Here is a 22,237-nt window from a genome sequence, read left to right on the forward strand (position 1 = left end):
TTTTATTGCAAGTAATTAAAAAGGCAAATTACAACGCAAAATTTGTTGCTATAATTGTATATGAAACAACAGACATTATACGCAGAGCTTAGATGTCGACTGTATTTGGTTACATGAATGAAAAGATTTGTGGGATTTCCTAATGTGAGTGAGAACGCTAGAGACGAAAATACGTTATTTACTCGTATTAAGAGTTACTTAGGCGAATTTCAATGCACTAAAAATTAGAGGCACAAACATACGACGGTGCTGCCATAATGACCAAACAACATAATAATGTCAAAGCCAGAGTTAAAGAAGTATCGAACCGTTCTATTTTCATACACTCTTATGCTCACAGATTGAATTTAACTTTCTCTCAATATGTTGAATATATCAAAGAATGGAAAATATTTTTTCAAACTGTACAAGATTTTCTTCATTTTTTTGAAAATCTAAAAAATCCATGCTTTAGACCTGGAAGTCAAAAAACGTTTCTCTTTAGTCACACCTACCAGACGAGAATATAATAGCAGTATTGGGAACTGGTTATGTAGTATAAACTAAAATTAAAAGTTTTTTTGTTGAATATGGTTGATACTGCAACTGCTGCAAAAAGCTTATACAATAATTTAATAAATTTTGATTTTCACTGTATATTACTAATTATTTATCAAATAAATGCAGTCAGATTTAATTAATGTATTACAAATCAATTTTAATATAGCATATTGTATTACTAGAATAAAGCAGTTCATTGACTTATTACGAAAGATAAGAAGACGACTGATTTGATTTGGAATGTTTCGGAAGGAAAATAAAAATTTTTCTGAAATTCTATCGAAAAAACGAATCAGACTTACTAATATTGGGTCTACAAAGGAACTATATAAACGTCTTTTTATGAGATAATGGATACATCGATAAAAATTGTATTGAGATTTTCAGACATAAAAACTTGGAATAGGCCAATGGTCATAGTGTCGTTTAGTTTAAAAAAATAAATAAACATGCGTATCCAGAAGACATTGGCAAGTCCCTCTTAGAGATAAAAGTATAACTGATGACAATCTAAACAAACATGTACAAAAAGTGTTATATGATTTAATATCATTAATATTCACCTTTCCATCTACAAGTGCTTCTGTTGAGTGCAGTTTTTCATTCATAAAGCGAATTGCTACATTTGCAAAGAACACTCAGTGAGAGGAGGAGGACTCCTCAAAAACAAATAATCTGGAAATTAATAAAAATGGAACATTCATAAAAAAATTATTTCCTAGTCAAATGCAAGCATAAGTTATTTGTGAAATATATTACTACATTATGAATAAATTGAGAACAATAAATAACCCCACAGCAGCTAGCTATGTTTAGTATGTCAGTTTACCAGAAGTATTTTTGTGCCTACTAAAGCTATATATACGCAATGATAATTTCTGCCATCACCTTTCATACCTCTAATCAGAAAGTGGACAGCATCAGCAATAAAAATTGTAATAATTATTTTGTCATTGTGAAAATAACTACATATTTAAAATTATCGTATACGCAATGCAATGAATTTTACTCCAATTTTGTTATCAAGTCACTCACATTAATATTCATATGAATTCTGAAAATTCCAAAATAGTATGAAGTACAGATTTACACATAATTTTTACTATTTAAAATATATCTTAAATGCACATAATTTTTTAGTTTTTTAAGTAATTTATTAACTCAAAAATACTTTGACTGTTCGTATACAAAATATTGATATATACTCTTAACATTTTTCATTCCGTTTGACAAAATGAAAATTTCTAAGTATTCATTATTAATAAAATGGTATAACATGTGAATACATTTTAGTATATGTTAAATTTCTTCATGTAATATAAGTTCTTAAAACATCGGTTAAACACAATTTAATATAATTAACCTGCTTTTCACAATCTGTTCATATCAGTCGGATTGAAGCCGCATACTTATGGTTGTTATTTGGCAATTTTCGATTGAAGCTTTCTTTCTTGATCTTGAACCTAACAATTTGAGAACCAAAAAGTCGAGAGGAGCTTGGATAAAGATGTAATAGATGAAAGATACAACCAGCGAAAGGAACAGGATTAAGGTGAAGTGCATCCACTGAAAAAAAAATTAATATTAACAACACAATTAAAATTTAAATGTATCGAAAATAGTTGAGTAATAGAACTCAAATTGTTTTATTTCTGAATTATTTACTGTACTTGTTATTTTTTCGAAAATTTTCTGACGTTTTAACTTAAAAATACAGTGTTTATTCAATAAATCCTTAGCCACTGTACACTTATTTACTTCAACATAAATACTTAAAATATAATTTTAAATCATATTTAGCAATTTTCATTTTTTTAGTTCCAATCTAATATTTCACAAATGTTTGTTTCACTTGAGTGATATATTTTAAATTTAAAGAATTTAAATTATAACATATCAACTTGAAATTGGTTTGCGTCTTTAAATTATACTTTTTATTTAACAATACACTCGGGCTAATCATCTAACTATCTGCTCCCATAAAATTTTATTTTAATAAGGATTAATATCATCTCCTACGCACATGATTTAGAAATTAATAATTATATATATATATTTTCGAACTTTATAGCAATTGTATGAAAATGTTCTCCGATTTAGCGTTATTTATTATTATAATTAAATATTCCATTACTTATTCGTTTATTACTCATTAATCGAAACTAATTTATTGCTCTATTTGAATGAAAAAAAAAACTTCATTACGTAAATTCTATAATCTGTCTTTATATTTTATTTGATAGAAGACTTAAAATGAATTATGAATTGTTTATCTATGAAATAATTATGAACATTATTAACGAGTCATTTCCGCTTTGTATGAATTTTCGACATCATACATTTATTTATCAGTAATCTTTGAACAATTCTAAACTGTCACTTGCTTGTTCGAATAATGTTATTTCAATAATATTGCTAAAGGTAATAAATAAATATTACAAATATTGTGAAGTATATGACTTTTAAATCTACATTCTACGTAATAATCTCTCGCTAATCCTGGCCTCGATTATCCGGCATGCACAAAATTCTCTCAGAAAGATCAACTTGAGTATTTATGAAAACGTATTTTTTATTATATGCTCGCTTATTGTATTAACGGTTTTAAAATATTGTTATAGTAAAACATTATTCATATAATAATATTATTTTTATCAGTATTTCTTTTTCTTATACTACATAAGACATTTGTATAACATTATAAATAATCTTTGGCCCAACAATTTCACTGATATTATACAAATATATAAAGAAATAAATATAAGAAAATAAAACATTGATATATGTATGTATTATTTTATGGGAAAATTTGTAAATTATTATTATTTTATTTATAAAAATATAAAATTACCATATTTATCATAGTAAAGGTTGCTGCCTTTCGAAGCTGAGTATAAATATAAAGTATAATTAGAGGATGAAGCACGTAAATCCATACATTCAAACGATCTAAAATGCTGAAGACTTTTATAGACAGAAATCTGTTAACAACTCCTAAAAATAAAAAAATAAATTCGAAAACATTAAAAATATATCTGACAATACAATCATTCTATATGCTTACACAACGTAATAAACAATATGTTAAGCAGTAAATGCGGACGTATATTTCTAAGTATTCATTATTATTCATTCATTATTTGCCTTATAAATAACGAATATTAAAATAACTATTATTAAAATTTTTCTAGAAATATAAGTACTATAAAAATATATTATATCTTTAAAAATCAATGCACTTCATTGAATACTAGTTTCTGTTGTAATATTAAAATAACCATCAAGGTAAATAAACATAAATAGAAAAATCGCAAAATATAACTTCTTTGAAACACATAAAAGATATTATAAAGAATAAACAGTATTTAATTAAATAAATGGAAAGACAGAATGTAAATAAATTCCATACAAAAGTGTTATGCATGAAAAAATTTTGTTATTACAATATTGTTTGTTCCTTCAACGATCTCTTAGAATAATGTTATCCAAACGTTTCGATTGAAAAGCCAAATTCTACTTTAGTTGTTCAATGAATGTTTGTATATACAGTATTATACAAACCAAAGGTTTGCTTATTTTTATCATTCGTAAGTTATATGACATGTTTGGTTTGTACCGGGACCGTAGTTAGGGCGTTGCTACCTCACAATTTATCAGAAATCTGATATTTTATTTAAAATACTTTCCAAAACAGTGGCAGTTATGTTTGATTCGCTTGTGAATGCAATAATTCAAAACGGTATTTTCTACATTAACTTTGAAAATGCAAAATATATTTACTCTCTATACTTTAATACTTTCAAATATAAAATTGTGCAATCGACGTACCTCCATATCCAGTTATACAAGCTAGACATATCCAAGAAAGTCCAATTATCAACATAAACGGTGACAAAGCTCTGTGAATAAAAACAAGAGATTTGTTTGGAGACACTTCAGTGATTTGTTTGTGCAATCCAAATGTAGAATACATCAATAAAGACAAGGAAATTATCCAGAAGATTACACGGTAAATCTGAAAAAAAATAATAAATGTTTTCAAATTAAAATATTTTTTCGTAACTGTTTAAATTTTTATTATAAGTAGTTTTAATTTGGCCTGCTTTATGTTTGAAATTTGAAAAAGCCGTCGACCATATATAAAATACGAACAATTATTTATAGTGACATGGTCTCAATGCCAGGATGCAATTTAGTAGGTAATTTTAATTTATTTAATTTAAAATATATGCTCTTCACAACAAATTGGTAGTGTCTTGATCCTGTACATTGTAATTATTATGCTAACAATAGAGATGTGCCGGTTATCCATCTAATTAAATTAAGAGTATTCAAGTTTGAATTAAAAAATAACGTAACTTTTGTTGGAACCGAAAGGTTAATCTGGAATTATTGTCCATATTCTTCCATATCTGGTTTCTAACTACATTTATTTAATATTGTTCTCGATATTAAGAAAGACAGGCAGGCGTACAAATGGATAACAGTGAGAATTTAAATGTCTTGAATAGTCGCCAAATAACTTATATGTAATATAAGTATCGAATAAATGAAACGGATAATTTATGTCTAGTATGAACGTACTGATGAACTAGGTCTTGTATTGAAAAAAGTGAATCACAGTTTCTAGATAATACATCTTTAATTTAGATAATTCTGAATGCCACCACACTTTAGCATTTCGGGTAAAAGCCCCCCCTTATCATACATTATGTTTTAATTTATATATTAGCCGTTTTTGTTTGTCTTGAAAACAGGCTTTTAAAAAAGCATTGTTAAATTCTTTCCTGTGGTAATTTTTTCCGACTTTCGTTGTAATTTCTTTATTCCATATTTCTTGTATTTGTGAGAAAATGCAAGCAGAAGAACTGAAAAGACTTAAAGTGAAATTGTAATACACGAAAACATGTCAAAGAAAAATAACTTATTTGCCTACTATGTCCCTACTGAAAAACATAACAGACGTGATTTAGCGCCATAATGTGATAAGAATCAATAATATGGTATTAAAATCGACAGAAAATATAGGAAATATATAAAATAGTGTAGCAAATAAATTAGTTTTTTTAATATTGACTCCTGCAACAATTACTTAAAGCCGTTTGATGGATCTCTCGACAAACCTACCAACAAAAAAAGGATAAATAGGAATATCCGACTGTTGTTAAATTTTAAAAAGTCTTTATTCCGACGCCAAGGCCCACATGATTGCCACCAAGCAGGCCACTGTTAATTCCAAACTAAAGCAGTCGAAATTGATAGGTTTTAAGATTGTTAAATAGCCACTCAAAAACTCACATATAAACCACTAATATTGTTCGTTTTCAAGGGTGTTCCTTTACTTACCAATTTTTCACGGTAATACAGTATATTCTAATATTAAAATTCAAAGCTACTGTTGCAATTAAAATAAAATCTATATATATAATCGATACAGGTTGAAGATAAAAATAAAAATAATAATAATAATAAGTGCAGAGCCCAAAAGGTTACGAGTTGAAAGATGAAATTTGGTACACAGTTAGGGTACGTTACGAGAACGCACACTAAGAAGGAATTTTTCGAAATTCCTCCCCACGGGGGAAAGGGACAGGATTAAGTCTTAACACTTCCATCAACAATGGAAGTGGTAAGTAACAATGGAATTGTTAAGAGAAAGCGACGTGTAAGACGCAGATGCAGTTATTTTCGTTTTTGAAGGAAATCGAACATATTTTTAGACCCATCTAAAAATTCTCTAATTAGTCCGGAAACAGGAGGACCTAATTCTTGCATTCGGTAAAAACGGGTGAGGTTGACTATAACGTAATAAACTTAATCTTCACTATCGTTACTTTTGCCCGAGCAACGCCGGGTCTACCTGCTAGTATGTATTTATATATATATATACAGTGGCGGCCTTAGGGGGTGGCGAGCAGGGCAATCGCCCGGGGCCTCGCTCTTGGAGGGGCCTCGCGCAACAACCAAGTAGAAAAAAGTTGATATTTAAAACTTTGTATTTTATCCTTGGCTATTAGTTATAACAATAAAATAAATTTAATTTATAGTACAGTATATATTAATATTAATAAGTGCCTACTATTTCAATTCACATACTTTGCACAAAGGACAAGGGCCTCGCAAAGATCTGCCGCCCAGAGCCTCGCAATGGATAAGGCCGCCGCTGTATATATATACAATAGACAATTGTAACACTCCTTTTTCGTTTCCAAAATAGTTTTCTTTAAAACTAAAACCTATTCTATAGGTCATCTTCAGGTTGAAATGGATTTACATAGGATGGAATACATTTAAATTAAAAAAATTTGACAACGGAGTAAAAACAAGAAAATGACATAAGAATAACTTATAGATAAAAAAATAATATATATATATATATGAAGCAAAATGCAAACTGTAATAAAAAACGAACTCAAATATATTAAATTTTGAACATAAAGGAATAATTGATATAATGTGCATTTATAAACTAAAGTATAAATTAAGAGTTCATGAAAACTTTTTGACTATGAACTTCGAAGCCGATTTAGATGTTTTGCGTCCCTTGCATTTATGCACGCCTCTTCCAGTTTGCTCTTGTATATTTCAATTTTTTCAGCAGTCCTTGCTATTGTTGGGAAAAGCAAGGGTTTGACAATGTTCGCTTCATCCCATTTTACTATCGACCATTGGGTCTGCTCCATCTGGGAAAGTACTGTTGTCTTGGAACCTTTTCCGATGTTATATCTATGTTCTTTGAGTTTTACTCCCAAATTTCTTTTTGCGACGCCAATATAATCTTTTTTAATTGTTAGCTGTACGTTTTCGTCAAGAATCTTGTACTTACTTGCTTTTTTCTTTCTTGATGTCATCTTTGTCATTTCTTGAAACTTTATATAGGTTCGGAGCTTATTTCAGAATCATTCTTGATTCTTTGCGATTCGCAATTTCTTTCATAATGTTTTTCGTACTTCTGTTATATGTAAACTTTGTGAATTTACCGAAATCATGTCTTAAAGCCCTTGTTGTGCTCACCTCGTATCTTCTAGCTATACTTGATATTGTGCTTTATTTTGTATCCTAGGGCTTCGGCTACTTGTACAATTCTGTCAATTTCCTTTGCTCTGTCCACACCACTGACACAATATAAAAAGGCCCTTCTGATTAGAGTTCGGAATGCTGCCAGCTTATAACCATACAAATCATTTGATTGCGGAAAGATGTAAAGCGTTGGTTTCGTGTAAACACTAATGGATAAATACACTTTTTTAAACTGGATGTTTATGTCTAAAAAATATACTGTTAAAGAAATTTTTTGTTTTATTCTCAATTTTACGCCGTCGTTGTTAGCATTGATTCTATTAACGAATTCATTTATCTTACGTTATTCTTTCATAAGATAAAGACATCGCCCATATATCTTTTTAACTATATACAGGTAACCTCCGTATAACACGGTACTTTTATAGCACGGATTTACTGTGACACGGTTCGAGAATTGGGTATAGCCCTCGTACAACAGGAAATGTAATTAATTTTTACATACTTAAGTAATAATAGTTCACGAAAATTATTATTTTCGTGAACTATTAGTACTTAAGTATGTAAATTTTTTCTTCTCGCCTTCTGTCGATACACGTGGTCCTTCTCGAAACTTGTTTCAATGTTGCCAGATCGCGACGCTTCTGCTTCTGATGTTGCCGAATGTTTTTCCCTTATTCCATACTTGCTTTATTCTTCATAAGTGCTTAGCACCATATAAGGAAATTTATAAAGTCCTTTTAACTAGAAGCAAGCAATCTAAAATTACATACATTTTGCAAAAGGATAATGCAGATCTGAAGATAATGCAGAAAAATGCTCAGAGGATAAGGATAACTTGCCAAAAAAACGCTCTCTGTTAATTAATAGTGTTTTTAGGGATGACGAAGAAAACATTGTTTAATTTATATTAACATGTATCACTTAAAAATTTTTAATGAAGATATTTATCTTAATTATGAAAATATACTAGCATGTTTTTTAATTTTTGGAACCTAACCCTCCTTTTCGTATTAGTTCTTTGTTTCGTATAACACGGATTCGCATAAAACGGCAATTTTTTGGACGTAACTACCGTGTTATACGGGGGTTACCTGTAATATCATTTCTGAAATCATAAAGAACTCTTGTCTCCAATTTTCAGTAAGTTCTCTTAAATGTTTATACAGTAAAGCGTCGATTATCCGAAAGTAAATCATCCGAAAGAATTCCAGTTCACAAATTTAAATTTTCGCTAGTGCTGTGGCGCTGTAATCTTTGGCTATGTCTTGGGCTACTCAAATATTTTACGTTTTTGATACTAAATTAACTTCTGAAGTATTATTTTTTATCGTTTTTATATTTTTCAATATATTTATTTTGTACGTACAAAATAAAAAAATAATTTTTAACGATACAATAGTCTTCGTCAGGCTTAACATCGACGGAAATTAAACGCGAAGCGACACGCAACGGAGAAAAATGTCAAGATGGGATAAATTAATATATTTTATTCGTACATAATCGGTTATCCGAAACATCGATCTTCCGAACAACCCCAGTCCCCAATTGATTCGAATAATCGACTCACTACTGTATATATGTAATTTCATCATAAATAGACTGACGATGACAATAAAAATAAAATTCTAGTTTAGTATTTATAAATTAAAAGAAATAAACATCAATGAAACTGAAAGTGTAGCTGATTAAATAATGACAAATATTCTGAATTTTAATATTTTGACTGATGATTTTATGCATGTTAACCTTAACTCCCAATATAACTTTTACTTGTAACATGACTTATGTTACAATACGTGTAATACGATATCGAAAATCTGAGAATGATGACTTACTTTTTTGAATTTCATCTCCATTTTGTTTGCCAGGATATTTCCAATTAATAAACCCGTGCAATAAGAAGTGAGGTGCGAGTAGTACGGTCTTGTATAATTATTAAATAAATAAGTATACAATTTTCTGTAAATAAAATTCATAAAATTGTTATTTTTTGCATATGGCATGCTAACTATATTATAATGTATAAGTTTTTATTATTGTTTTAAATTTTTTTGATAAGCAAAAAAAGATTTATGGCTTCATGAATTGTAATCTAAATACTTTCTGTATGAACCTGTTTAATACAGAAATCTATCATGTATATTACATCATAAGTATTTTATATAAATTAACAACACATACATATTGAAAGCACATATATTTATATACATAAATATATATATATGTGTTTTTCAATATATTTATCCCTTTGCTTCATATTGCCATAGTAAGTAAGATTTATGTAAATAATTAAAAATGTAAAATAATTTACTCAAAGTTTATAATATTACTAAAACATACTCCTTGTCATAAGAGTATCCAATGAAAAGGAAGGTGTCTGTCATCACCATGTAACTCACGTGTGAGGTAATGCCGATAATAAGTAACATAAATATTACAAATTGCCCATGTTTCGGCCATCTAAAATAAAAAAATATATACAAATCTTATCAGTAAAATAATAATAAATTAATAAAATACTTTTAATTAATCTACAGTGTGAGAAAAGCAGAACTGTCAGCAAAAAGTTCGACTTATATTTGAAATTTTATGTCGAAAAAGTTTTGCTAACAATTACAGTATAATTGTGAATTTTCTCGAAATAAATTAAGCCGAAATTTACAAAATAATTAATATTTTCTTTCAACGAAAAAATCGCCCACTTCCAAACAGAGAAAATATTTTCAGATACGCTATTTCTAACACGAAATATTTTGTCACACTACTTCGGCCAGCTAATATAGGCCTACTAGCCTTATATTTTTCTTATGAATGAAACTAAATCACTTTGAATTGTTTTTTAATGATCGTTAACGAGTAAATAAAATATTCATTAAAAACCCGTATATATTGGAGTATCACAGTAATGAATTCATTTTCATTTTGGTTGTCTTCCATTGTTACAGTTTCTCTTTTTCTCCTACATTTTAAAAATATATCACAAAACTGTCGCACATTTGCGCCATTTTATATATTCCAGAACACGATATTACTCGACTTAATCCAAATTATTAGTGACTGAAACTGCGGATATTAAAGCATTCGAATAAAAGAATTTATAAAAATGTCATTGCTGAATATTGTGCATTTTACAAGAAAATTTGGCTAGATATTAGAGTATCTCATATGAAGTTCTCATATGCACACATGACAATGAATAAGCGAATTTGAAACTAAAATCTGGTTTCGCGTAATTGTAATCGCATTACAGTGAAATTATTATGTGATGTGTCAACATCAGCAATTGTTATACTCCAATTACTATTCCTAACTTTGTCCTTTATCAGTCTCCATGATCGTAATCAATTTCTTCTCGTATATTCGATGCTAATTAGGCAGTGGCGTAGCGTGGGTACCAGCCGCCCGGGGCGGAGGAAAATTTCGCCGCCCCCTTATTTATTATTTAAAAGACTAAAATTCAGTTTCGTCACAGAATACGTAATGAAAAATTCCGTGCGCATTTCAATCCGTTCGAATCGTAGGTGTCATAAAAATATGAAATGAATGGTTCAAATTTTTACAGGATATTGTTATTATTTATTGTGAAAATTTTCCGCCCCCTAAAATGTGTTACCCCCACTAAGCTTCGCTACTGTAATTAGGTAGTAGCCCTTCACAGAAGATACGAGTAAATTGGCAGCACGTAAGTCTTATTTTTATCGTTTTATTTATCAACTATGGTTTTTATTATCGACTAACCAAATCTGAAATTCTCATTTAATTGTTGAAAGTGTTTGATTTTGCCTTTCTTTAATTTTATCGTAGAAGAATCTTTTCTGTTTTATTCGGATTTTATTTTGCACAGGTTTAATTATTCATTAAATTACTGATGTACGATACTCTGTACATTTTTTACTAATTTTTATAATGTCAGATTTACAAATATTTTTTTTTTGAAAAATATCTTTATAGTTATTATATTAATTATTTAACCGGTATCTAATTAAAAAACGAAGTTATATATAATTTTAATTATTTTGCAAATAATTCTTGTACTTTCTGGTTGACAAAGATTTAAATTTTATAATATCACTAAGTTACCATATAAGTAATTTATCTCTTTACCTGTCACACAAGAATAACAATGGTGCTGTGATAATCGCTAATTGTAACAAATCACTCATAAACCAAACATGAAACAAAACCTGCAATTTCAAAAAGTACATAGATTAAATATACAATAAAAATATTTATTGAGATGATATTTAGAACAATTACCTTATATGGATAATTCATATAAATGTGAGTATGAAATGCATATTCCCACCAATGTTGTTCTGCAAATTTAGCCTCACGTTTAACGTCTTCCCAATGTGGACCATCGCCCAAAAGAGGTAAAATAATTATCGTGGCCACAACACAAAGAACTGGTAGTGTTAACCTGAAAAATTTTCGTGCATTTTATATAAGTAAAAGCTTTTTTATGCAAGAATTTGATTTCCTTTATTTTACCTGATTGCTCTGTTTATTATGAATTGCAGATATTGCATGTTTGAATTTGCTTTTTGTTTTCGTGTGTAAAATGTTAGTAATCCACTAAATAAAAAAATAAATACAAATTATTTTATAAGCTATTTGATTATACAGCAATTCATAACATAATAATTTAAATGTACTATAAATTTAAATACTATTACGTATATATATACTAAGTTATTGTATTTGCAAAAAAATAAACAGTTATAAAACAGTAACTATAGACGGTTATAATTAATGTTGAGTTAGTGAATGCTGTTTACAATGATATTTAGCAGCGGAAATGCAACAAATTTTATACGATGACATTTTTTAGTATAGTAAATCAGGTTTTAGTGATCACTAATCTTTCCATATCTTGTCTCGGCTTACACTTATCTAACTCCGTTTTCGAGAATAAGGAAAAATAGACATGCAGCCAGCCAGAGGACACTGGAAACTAATAAGTGTACAATTTTTAATTTCTGAAAAATATGACTATCATGTTCAATAGCTGATTATAATTGATTTTACGACATGATTTACACTTCAAAATGGAGACTACGTTTAGTAGTATTTTATGCACGAATAACCTTCACATTTATATTATATTTTCTACAAACACTCTGATGAAGTGCTATCGTATTATATTTTCGAACTGATCTTGTCATCACATAACGTGTAATGTTACCGTTCCAAATTTGATATAATTTAAATAGCTGAATGTTTGAGCATACAAAAGTTAAAAACATTTTTAAAATAGAAAAGACACAAAAGTATCTTTTATATTCGTTCTTTTACACACAGATGAAGTAATTAATATTTTTACGGAGTAGTCGACGTTTTACTTGAGGTAATTCCTACGCATCGATATGTAACGTTTTAAAAATCTTTCCTGTGGCGATGGCACAATTAAACAATACGTAATGTACTTGATATAATTCTATATTAAAAATTTATTTAGTTTTGTATGTTTAAACTTATTTATCCGAACAACTATTTTATTAAATGCTAAATATCTCTTTACACAGCGTTTAATATGAATGTTTTAATTACGATCACCTGCTATTGTATTTAAAACATAAAAAGTTAAAGAGAATTCTAAAATATTTAAAGGGCATAAAAGTAAATTTGCATAATTATCTTAATAGAACAGGTTTGCGTATATCTTACCTGATTAAGAAAAAACTTTCAATGAATGCAAACGAAATATAAGAAATTTCTATTGGTATGTAATTGATTATTCTTGAAAAATTTATACGTTTTTCTGCAATAAAGTTTAAAATAATATTTAAAAATTATTCACTTATTGACGTATATTTATATTTTAACACTTCAGATACAAGAATATTCAGTTCGATTAATAATGTTATCGAAATGAAATTAGATATGTAGAACTATAAAGTAAGAGTTGAAAAGATTGATAATACAAGTAATAATATATATAATTAATAATTTAGTACTTTTTAATTTTGAAGCAAAACATTATAAGAGTTTGAAGGTTGAAAACATTATTAAAGCAAAACATTTTAAATTCAGTTTTGAAATAGTAAATAACCATGTTAAGTAAATAAATGTTTCATTGAATTGTCAGACCTATTAACATCTTAAGAATTAACCGATGTCTCTTTATAAACAACGGTAAGAAAATAATGTCATAAAGTATAATTCTGATATTGGCAAGACACTTTTCTACAAAGTTATATTTTGGGATTTCGAAAAATAACAACGTATTGCTTATTACAAAACATAATTACCGAAAACAGTCGGTATTATTTCGGCAGTTGTCATAATGTGACCAAATATAATACAATACATCAATAAAACTTTGATTCCGCTTAGTGCTTTTGTCTTCTGGTAAATATTGCAGGAAAACAATTTACTTGAAGTAGTCAGTGCCGATATGGAAACCACAGTATCAAATATTTTCTCTATAAATAAGATGTGTTAAATTATTAATAATAATAAAATGTATATAAATTATCTGCAGAGTAACTTAAAACAAATGAACATCTATATCAGGGGTGTCCAACCTTTTTGTTTCTCTGGGCCTCATTGGAAGAAGTCAAGGAGTTTTGGGCCACAAGTATATATAATATATATAATTGTGGCCCAAATTTAAGAATTAACATGTCTAGATTGTAATAATAAGTATTAAAACTTTATCAAGAAAAAGGATATTTAAAAAAATTACTTCTATAGACACTTTTAATTTTTAGTTAGAAATAGATAAATTTATTTATTATAAAAGAGACAAACGAAAATTTATTTGAGAAACACAAATATTTGTTTTATTTGGATCTCTAATTAATTAATTAATTAATAATAATAAGCGACGAAACGCCATTTTAAAGTGTGTTTTTATTCAATTAATATAATCATAAATAATATGTAGCCGAAAATGCAGCCAAAGCGCCAAATGATATTTTTTACTTCAAAGAAAAAAAGTAGCCACATTTGGCCCAATGTAGTCAAGTCTTGCAACGTTGGAATAAATACTAAATAAAGCTGGAGTTGTGAATCAAAGGATTATAGACCCAAGTGCGGGAAAAAAAACAAAGACAAAAAGATAAAGAAGTGTAAAAGGTTGAAAAATTACGGNTCTAAGAATAAACTGATGTCTCTTTATAAACAACCGTAGGAGAATAATTTTATAAAATATAATTCTGATATTGGGAAGACACTTTTCTACAGAACTATATTTCGGGAGTTCAAAAAATAACAACGTATTGCTTATTACAAACATAATTACCGAAAATTGTCTGTATTATTTCGGAAGTTGTCGTAATGTGACCAAATATAACACAATACAACAATAAAACTTTGATTCCGCTTAGAGCTTTTGTCTTCTCGTAAATGTTGTTGGAAAACAATTTACTTGAAGTGGTGAGTGCCGATATAGAAACAACAATATCAAATATTTTCCCTATAAATAAGATGTGTTAAATTATTAATAATAATGAAAAGTATATAAATTATCTGCAGAATAACTAAAAAAATGAACATGTATATGTTCCTTCATAAAATATACGCAATTGACTTACCGTTTATCCTTTCCTTGCTAACTATTTGTAATTTCAACAAAGTATGAACGGATGTTGCTAAGATTATGCAAACTATTAAAGCGCCGAACACGGATCTACAATAAAAATAAATTTATTGTAAAGAGTTTTGTTTAGTTTACGTACACTTATCTAAAGAATAAGTTATAACGATTTTCGAATAACGATTAAAATATAGAAAATCAAAAGGATCGATTATTCTTAGAAATAAATGAATTAAATAACTTGTACCAGTAAGTGATAATGGTTTAAAGTTATGTGGGCATTCATTGCTGCATATTAACATGGTTTGAAATGAAAATCTAAAGTCATTTAAATTTAACTTTTAGATAAATTCAACATGGCAGATGAAGTAGATAAAACGAAAAATGTTTACAGATGTTTTCAATGTAGTGGAGAAGATTTGCATGTAGCTGTAGAAACAGTACGAGAAAATGAAATAAGTGCTAGTAAGGCTAGCAAAGAACTTATCATTCTATATGGAATTCTAATAAATAAATTACCTAAAAAAGTACCAATAAAGGGAGAAATGAGTCCCGCAGCTACATTCATTAAAAAATAGATAGGTATTATTCTAAAATAGCTCCCTAATGTAGCAGCAAAAATTACAGAATAATAGCTAATGCTTGTGCAGTACTTTCAGAAGAGATGATAAAGAATTGGTTTCAAGAATAAGTTATTTGAGAAAAGAACAGGCATGTGATATACTTTCAAATTCTTTTCATAACTTCAATACAGATAAGACAGGTATGTTATTTTGTCCAAATACTGGCAAACTTGTAGGACCTCAAGCATAGAAGAACTTTTTATGACATTGCGTCAGGACAAGAAAAACAGTGTGTCAAAGTTTTATTTAATTTCTCAGGAAGTGGCCAGTCAATGGATCCTATGATAGTGTTCCCATACAAGAGAATTCTAAGAGATATTACATATTCAGTTCCAAATGTAGGCAGAAGTAATTCAGGATAGATGATAAGTGCCACATTTTATGAATTTATGTTACAAATGTTTTTTACCTTGCTTATGGATAAGAATATCAGAAAACACAAACAATAATTATCAAAGTTAGTTTACAAAACTAAGTTTGCAGTTTTATTCTTCGAAGCTCCCGAGAAAGCTTTGAAATTGAAAATAATTCAACATGGGTTTGAAAGATGAGGTTTGTTTCCTGTTGATCTAAATAGGGTGGATTATTCAGAAAGTATTTGTACTAGGCGTAAGGAATTGTATACCGTAAATGAACACGATTATTCAATTAATTATGAAGAACTATAGAAATGTGCCCTGCAAACGGTAGAAAATAATATTACACTTAATTTTTTATTAGATTTCAAGGAAGCCATTGCATTTGATAACAACCAGATAAATTTAGAAAATTATTATTGCAATAATGTCTACTTATGAAAGACACTTTTCTATAGATTATCAAACTGATTATTTGTATATAACATTGTATATATGATATTTTTAAAATAAAGCATTTTTTAAAAAACTAATATTTTTATTATAGTTACTTAATTGTAATAATTTATTATTAGTTACTTTCAGTCATTCACTATCCCTTATCTGGTCAATTACTAAAGCCATATGGTCATTCACTAGTGATTTTTAAATGTTAAAGGCATCATGTCATTAAATTAATTAATATTACAGAAAAATAAACATTCGCTCTTTAAATGAGTACTTGCGAACCTTCAATATCCAGCAATGACCACTAATTTTGTTAAATGTTTGTTTGTTAATTGATTACATTCAAATTTTTTTGTTAAGGTGCTTAATTGTTAATGGTGCAAAAACCCCAATTCGAATTATTTTTTTCATCTTAATGTTCTTAATAAATCATTTTCACCATTTATATGATATATATTTAATAGATGTAAAAGCAGTATTTATACAACAAATATGAAAAAAAATGTATAATAAAAAATTCCTGAACTGACTTAATATAAAAACGTAATTGAGTAAAGTATTTCAGTATGTTTATAAAGCTTGTTACTGAACGCTTGGCAACAATTACTTGATGGTCTGTGTGTTTTGTACATTTGAAGCATTTGTAATTTATCGTTTCGACGATTTTCAAAAAAGAATTTATATAAATTTATGCTTTAAAGGAATCTTTTAGTAAGAGATTCTCGATGACATAAAAAACTTTTGATGAAGGTTCAATAAAAATAACAACAGAGTGTTAAAAATACAAAATACTTTTAAACCACCGCAAATCAATCCGACTTTAAACCCATTGCATTAAAGATCTTGCCAAAAACGGTGAAGCAACACGTAGCTGTTTAAAAAGTTAAGCACTTGTTATCCAAAAATCAGAGGATAATGAAATGAGAGGTTGTTGAAGAAATCAGTGTCATACAGGCTATTTCATTCAATCATTTATAAAGAATTTAGTTTAAAAAAACCGGCATAATCGCTCTGAGGATTTTGATGCCGTAGCAAAAAATGAAATAAATGTCTTTCAAAACAGGTTTCAGATAGTTGAAAACAAAAAGATATGGACAGGTAACAACGTAATCAGCAGAAGTCAGATTTGAATCTTAAGAAAAGATCCCAAAACAAAACGCCAATCAAATCAATCGTCGATGGATGGCAGCCGATCTAAAAGCGGAAAAAACCAGGATATCCAACTAGAAGATAAATTTTCCGCTAGTATCGTATTTTCACAGTAAATGTCTTTCTTAAATTTATACTAGAAAGAGTGAAAATCGAAGAGAAAAAGTATATGTCCATTTTGCAGAAAATTGTGTAAACTGCTAAAAAAAAAAAAAAAAAAATTCGAAAGTGATTTGCCTTCAGTCGATTTTTCCATGATGATAATGTTTAGCAACAAACATTTCATTTAGATTTTTTTTCCTTTTTAAAGTAACACTTTCGTAATTTTTCAATCGACGTGGTAGATTAAGGCCCAAATGTATTTTTCTTTTTCCAAAATTGAAGATATCGCAGAAAGGAAATAAAAATGATCAAATGGAAAGTTTTTAGAATTCTGCAATAAAAAATAATGATTTTCTGCTTGTTTTCAGATGTTTAAAAAAATATAAAAAAAATTTTTAAATGTAAAAGAAACCGTCATTAAAAACTATTAAAGTATTTTGATTGTGTTTTGCCATTTGTCGTGTGCAAAGTTTTGAAAATTTTTTTTATCGTATTCAGTATATTTAAAAATTTAAATAACCTTTTTGATATTTCTGTGAATTATTTAAATTTTTTTTTACTTTATAAAATCGAACACTTTCCAGCGATAGATACATTTCACTTAAACTGGAGAACTAAAAACAGGAAAATCGAAACAGTCAAAAGTTCATTCAAAAGTTCATTCAAAAGTTCATTCATTCAATGTACGTTAAGATTGTAAATTATGTCATTGTCTGTTACTATTAACACTCGGCAGTGACCGATGTATATATATCCGTCAAGGGCGATCGTGTGGCAGTGGTTAACGAAGGATATATTCTTAATTTGTAGCGTAATAAGTAAAAAATGAATATAAAAATAACTTACAAACAAATTAGTTGAGGCATTGAATATTCATTCTTCTCTTCTTTCGTTTTACAGAATTCTACTTCAATTTCTACGTAATTCCCTATCACTTAAAAAAATAAACATAAAGTTACACTATTAAAAAATAACTGTCAAATATATTATAAATAAAAAATATTAATTACAGTATAAGGTTCTGTTTTATATTTTTATAATGTTTTATAATGTTATAATGTATAAAAAAATATTTGAGTTATTAAAATTAAGGTAAATTTACTTACAAATATTTGTCTACGAACAATATGTAAATGTTTTTATTATTTCACTGCAATAAACTTACGCCAATTTCCAATATTTTCCAAGTCATTTTCACTACAGGAATCTGGAATACAAACATCTAAACGCAGATCGTCCAACAAGCTTACAATTTGAGATATAGAAAATGGTTTCTGAAAAATCACAAGAATTACAATGCGATTAATGTTTTGGGTTTTAGAACAACATTATTCTAGTTTATAAACGACTGTATTTTTGCTATTTTTGCTTCCTGATACCCTTCAAATCCTATGTATATCAGCAGTAATCACGTTTAGACGCTACATACACGTTTAATTAGAAAGCAGCGATTTCAAATTCGTTTGGTTCAACTTTTTGTAAATGATACAAATAACAGACATTAAGCATGGCGTTAAAAATTCAAAGTAGAAGATCTTCGTTATTGAAAGTTGTTCTTGTACTGATAAAGGCTTTTGGAATTTTACTGTATGTAAATTGTAAAAGACACTAGCTGCTAAAGAGAATAATTAAATAATAAAGGTTATGTATTGCAATAACGAAAACGTTATACTGATTTGCATTAATGTTAAGAAATAATCGATGAAACTTATTCAACTAATGTTTTCAGAATACATATCATTTTTTTTTAGGAAAGTTTGTACTTAAATTTTTAATCGACTTTCAACTGAAAACATCCGAAGTACATCTGTAAGTAAACAAAATGATATCATCTAGAGTAAAAGTCATTCGCGAAACATTACATACTGCCAACTTAGTAATTTCCTGCTAAATTTAAAGTCAAATCGGCAAGATGAAAGAAATATTTAAAAAAATATATAACTCTACGAGAAATTTAGGAATAAAACGGTAACTATGCCCATAACGTTTAGCGAGTTTAGTGAAGAATAGTAGCTTTTAAAAATTTCATATTCAATGACTGTTCTCCCATCGAGATTCGGATCAAATAGCTTAATAGTGCCAACACACCTGCCTTATAAAGTGAATATTTGTGTTTTTCTAGATTGTCAAAATAAACATATTTTACATATATATCGCACCTGGAGTTATAACTATTTAGGAAAAACTTGTTGCAGTCTTTAACAGAACTTTGTTAGTTTTATGCGGAATGTCATGTTTGATGAAAGGTTGTCAGAATATTATTTTTGACAAGTTTGTAGCAGTTTTTCCTAATGTACTGTTCTGGGCGTTGATATATAAGAAATAATCTTTGCCTTTCTACACAGGAACAAATCGCCGAATTATATTCTGTTTCTACTGTATTAATTAGATTTCGTGGTAAACGAGCATACAGGAATAAATAAAATTATTGAAACTTATACGGCACTGACGCTGCTTATAAACTTATATAATACTGCATGGCTATGTACAGAACGTTGTAATGAATGACTGTACGCGCATAGCATGTAGACAAACATTGACAGAATACTGACATTTTGTAACTTGAATTACCTCTTAAAGTGATATCTTATACTTAAATTAGTTAACTACGGTATTTATTAGTTCAAATAATTAAGGAAACACAGAATGCGATTACGTCCATCAGCACCAAAAATCTTATCTGTAAATCTTACGACTATTATGTGGAATTGGTTTCACTTTTCTTGTAAATAATTATTTATTTAAGTTATTTTCAATATTCTATAATGTTATTATTAAACCTGGCTTGTACTAAGCTATGTACACGCTAACTGACTTAAATTATTTTTATCAGTAAAAAATAACAAAATTATCGTTATATACTTACAGAGAGATTCTTCAATAATTGAACGATTGTGATGTCGGACGAAGAAATCATCTGCATTGTATCCTGTCGTAACTTTGGCAATTTCATAAGAACTGAACAGAATTTTCCTCGGATGATTTTATTTTCTATGGTTTCGATATCAAGGCATTGATCGTAATCACCTCGCATCCACAATGTTCCTCGTAAAAATCCCGAGGGAGGTTTACCGATAGAATCCAATACTGAAACAACAAACACAACTGTAGAAAAAAACTTCCATTCCACCAATATTTAGTACTAAAAACATCTGTTTTTAAATTTTTTTTATAACAAGTTTATATAATTGGTTATTATAAAACGGTAACAAGTTTAATTTTTAGTGTATAAATGTATTTTATGAAAAAAGATTGTAAATGCTAATATAGTGGAACCTCACTTAACGAGTATTTCGCATTACGAGCAAAACAAATTGTAAAAATTCTCTTTCTTAACGAGCGATGTTTCACATAACGAGTGACGAAAAGAAGAAAAGTCCCGGATTGTGTGCATGCTTTATCAGTCTGTGTTTAGCACTCGTTTCTGTAGCATCTTAGTGTGGCTTCTGATCAAATATTTTTCCAAACTTGTGTTTACACACATTACGTGTAAACATCAACAACCATTGCTCGTTATATCGTTTGACGTTTTTATTATTAAAAACGTCAAACGATATGCCTAATTATGGGGCTACGTAAAGGCTATAATAGTAGTAGTGGCCATACTGATCACAAAATTAATTTTCTAATTACAAATTTAAATTCAATTAATTTTATTTTAACAATAAGACGAAGTTTAATATATTCTTTCTAATTATTATAAAAAATAATTTACAATAATAATTTTTACAATTTGTTCTAATATGCAAGTAAAATAAAACACGACAAATTAAAATAATATTATAACAAGAACGCAAAGTAAAATAGGGAAATAGTTCAATATAATAATTATTTAAATTATATTTGTTACTTATTTATTAAATATCTTAAAGAGAACAATGCTTTTTAAAATATTTGTAGTAATAACAAATTTTTTAATATTATTTAATCTTAGACATTAAAAGAAGTTCGATGTCTAAATAATTGTAGTTCTGGTTTTAAAAAGTTTTTTCTCTATAAAATTTAATCTATGAATTTTTNAACTGGAAGAGCTTAAATAAAATAAAACTTATTTAATCTATTCAAGTTAAAATAAAAAAAATTCAAAAATAATTTCGTTTTTTAATGTTATATTATTTCGTACAATTATTGTGTTTTAATTTTATTCGATACTAGGAGACTTCGCCACGCGTTGTTGTGGCTCAAAATGTATTTATTATAAATGTACTAGCTTACCCGTAGCGCATTGCTGCGATCTTAGAAGAAAGGAAATTCAAGCAAACTCGTTATGATAAAATTCAATTTACATTTTATTATTTTTATTGAAACTTATTATTATTATTCATTTTCACCAGGAAAACATTTCAAAGTGTCGTTTCAATTCTATTTATTTATTGGAGTGTTTGTGGATACACGATATTTTTTGTTTTTCCGTCTGGTGCGTACACGAATAAATCGGAAGGTTTTTCGATGCGTGA

General features: G+C 28.1%; 1 protein-coding gene across 1 annotated transcript in view; it reads right to left on the reverse strand.

Annotated features, from left to right (window-relative positions):
• Positions 1–1,797: 1,797 nt before the first annotated feature.
• The window catches only part of LOC111613738 (nose resistant to fluoxetine protein 6-like), a 22,523-nt gene continuing 2,083 nt past the window's right edge, over positions 1,798–22,237 (reverse strand). Inside the window, exons 2-16 of the mRNA XM_023355080.1 lie at positions 20,647–20,867; positions 18,946–19,054; positions 18,627–18,714; positions 15,102–15,196; positions 14,810–14,983; positions 13,815–13,988; positions 13,231–13,324; positions 12,055–12,138; positions 11,821–11,983; positions 11,668–11,747; positions 9,904–10,023; positions 9,399–9,522; positions 4,369–4,555; positions 3,392–3,534; positions 1,798–2,106 (exon numbers count right to left, since the gene is read on the reverse strand). Coding sequence (XP_023210848.1) covers positions 1,927–2,106; positions 3,392–3,534; positions 4,369–4,555; positions 9,399–9,522; positions 9,904–10,023; positions 11,668–11,747; positions 11,821–11,983; positions 12,055–12,138; positions 13,231–13,324; positions 13,815–13,988; positions 14,810–14,983; positions 15,102–15,196; positions 18,627–18,714; positions 18,946–19,054; positions 20,647–20,867 — 2,036 coding nt within the window. The 3' untranslated portion in view covers positions 1,798–1,926. The remainder of the gene's footprint in view (positions 2,107–3,391; positions 3,535–4,368; positions 4,556–9,398; positions 9,523–9,903; positions 10,024–11,667; positions 11,748–11,820; positions 11,984–12,054; positions 12,139–13,230; positions 13,325–13,814; positions 13,989–14,809; positions 14,984–15,101; positions 15,197–18,626; positions 18,715–18,945; positions 19,055–20,646; positions 20,868–22,237) is intronic.

This window comes from Centruroides sculpturatus, unplaced genomic scaffold (assembly GCF_000671375.1).
Source record: "Centruroides sculpturatus isolate CEXI.00-Female unplaced genomic scaffold, Cexi_2.0 scaffold1802, whole genome shotgun sequence".
NCBI classification, from domain to species: domain Eukaryota; kingdom Metazoa; phylum Arthropoda; class Arachnida; order Scorpiones; family Buthidae; genus Centruroides; species Centruroides sculpturatus.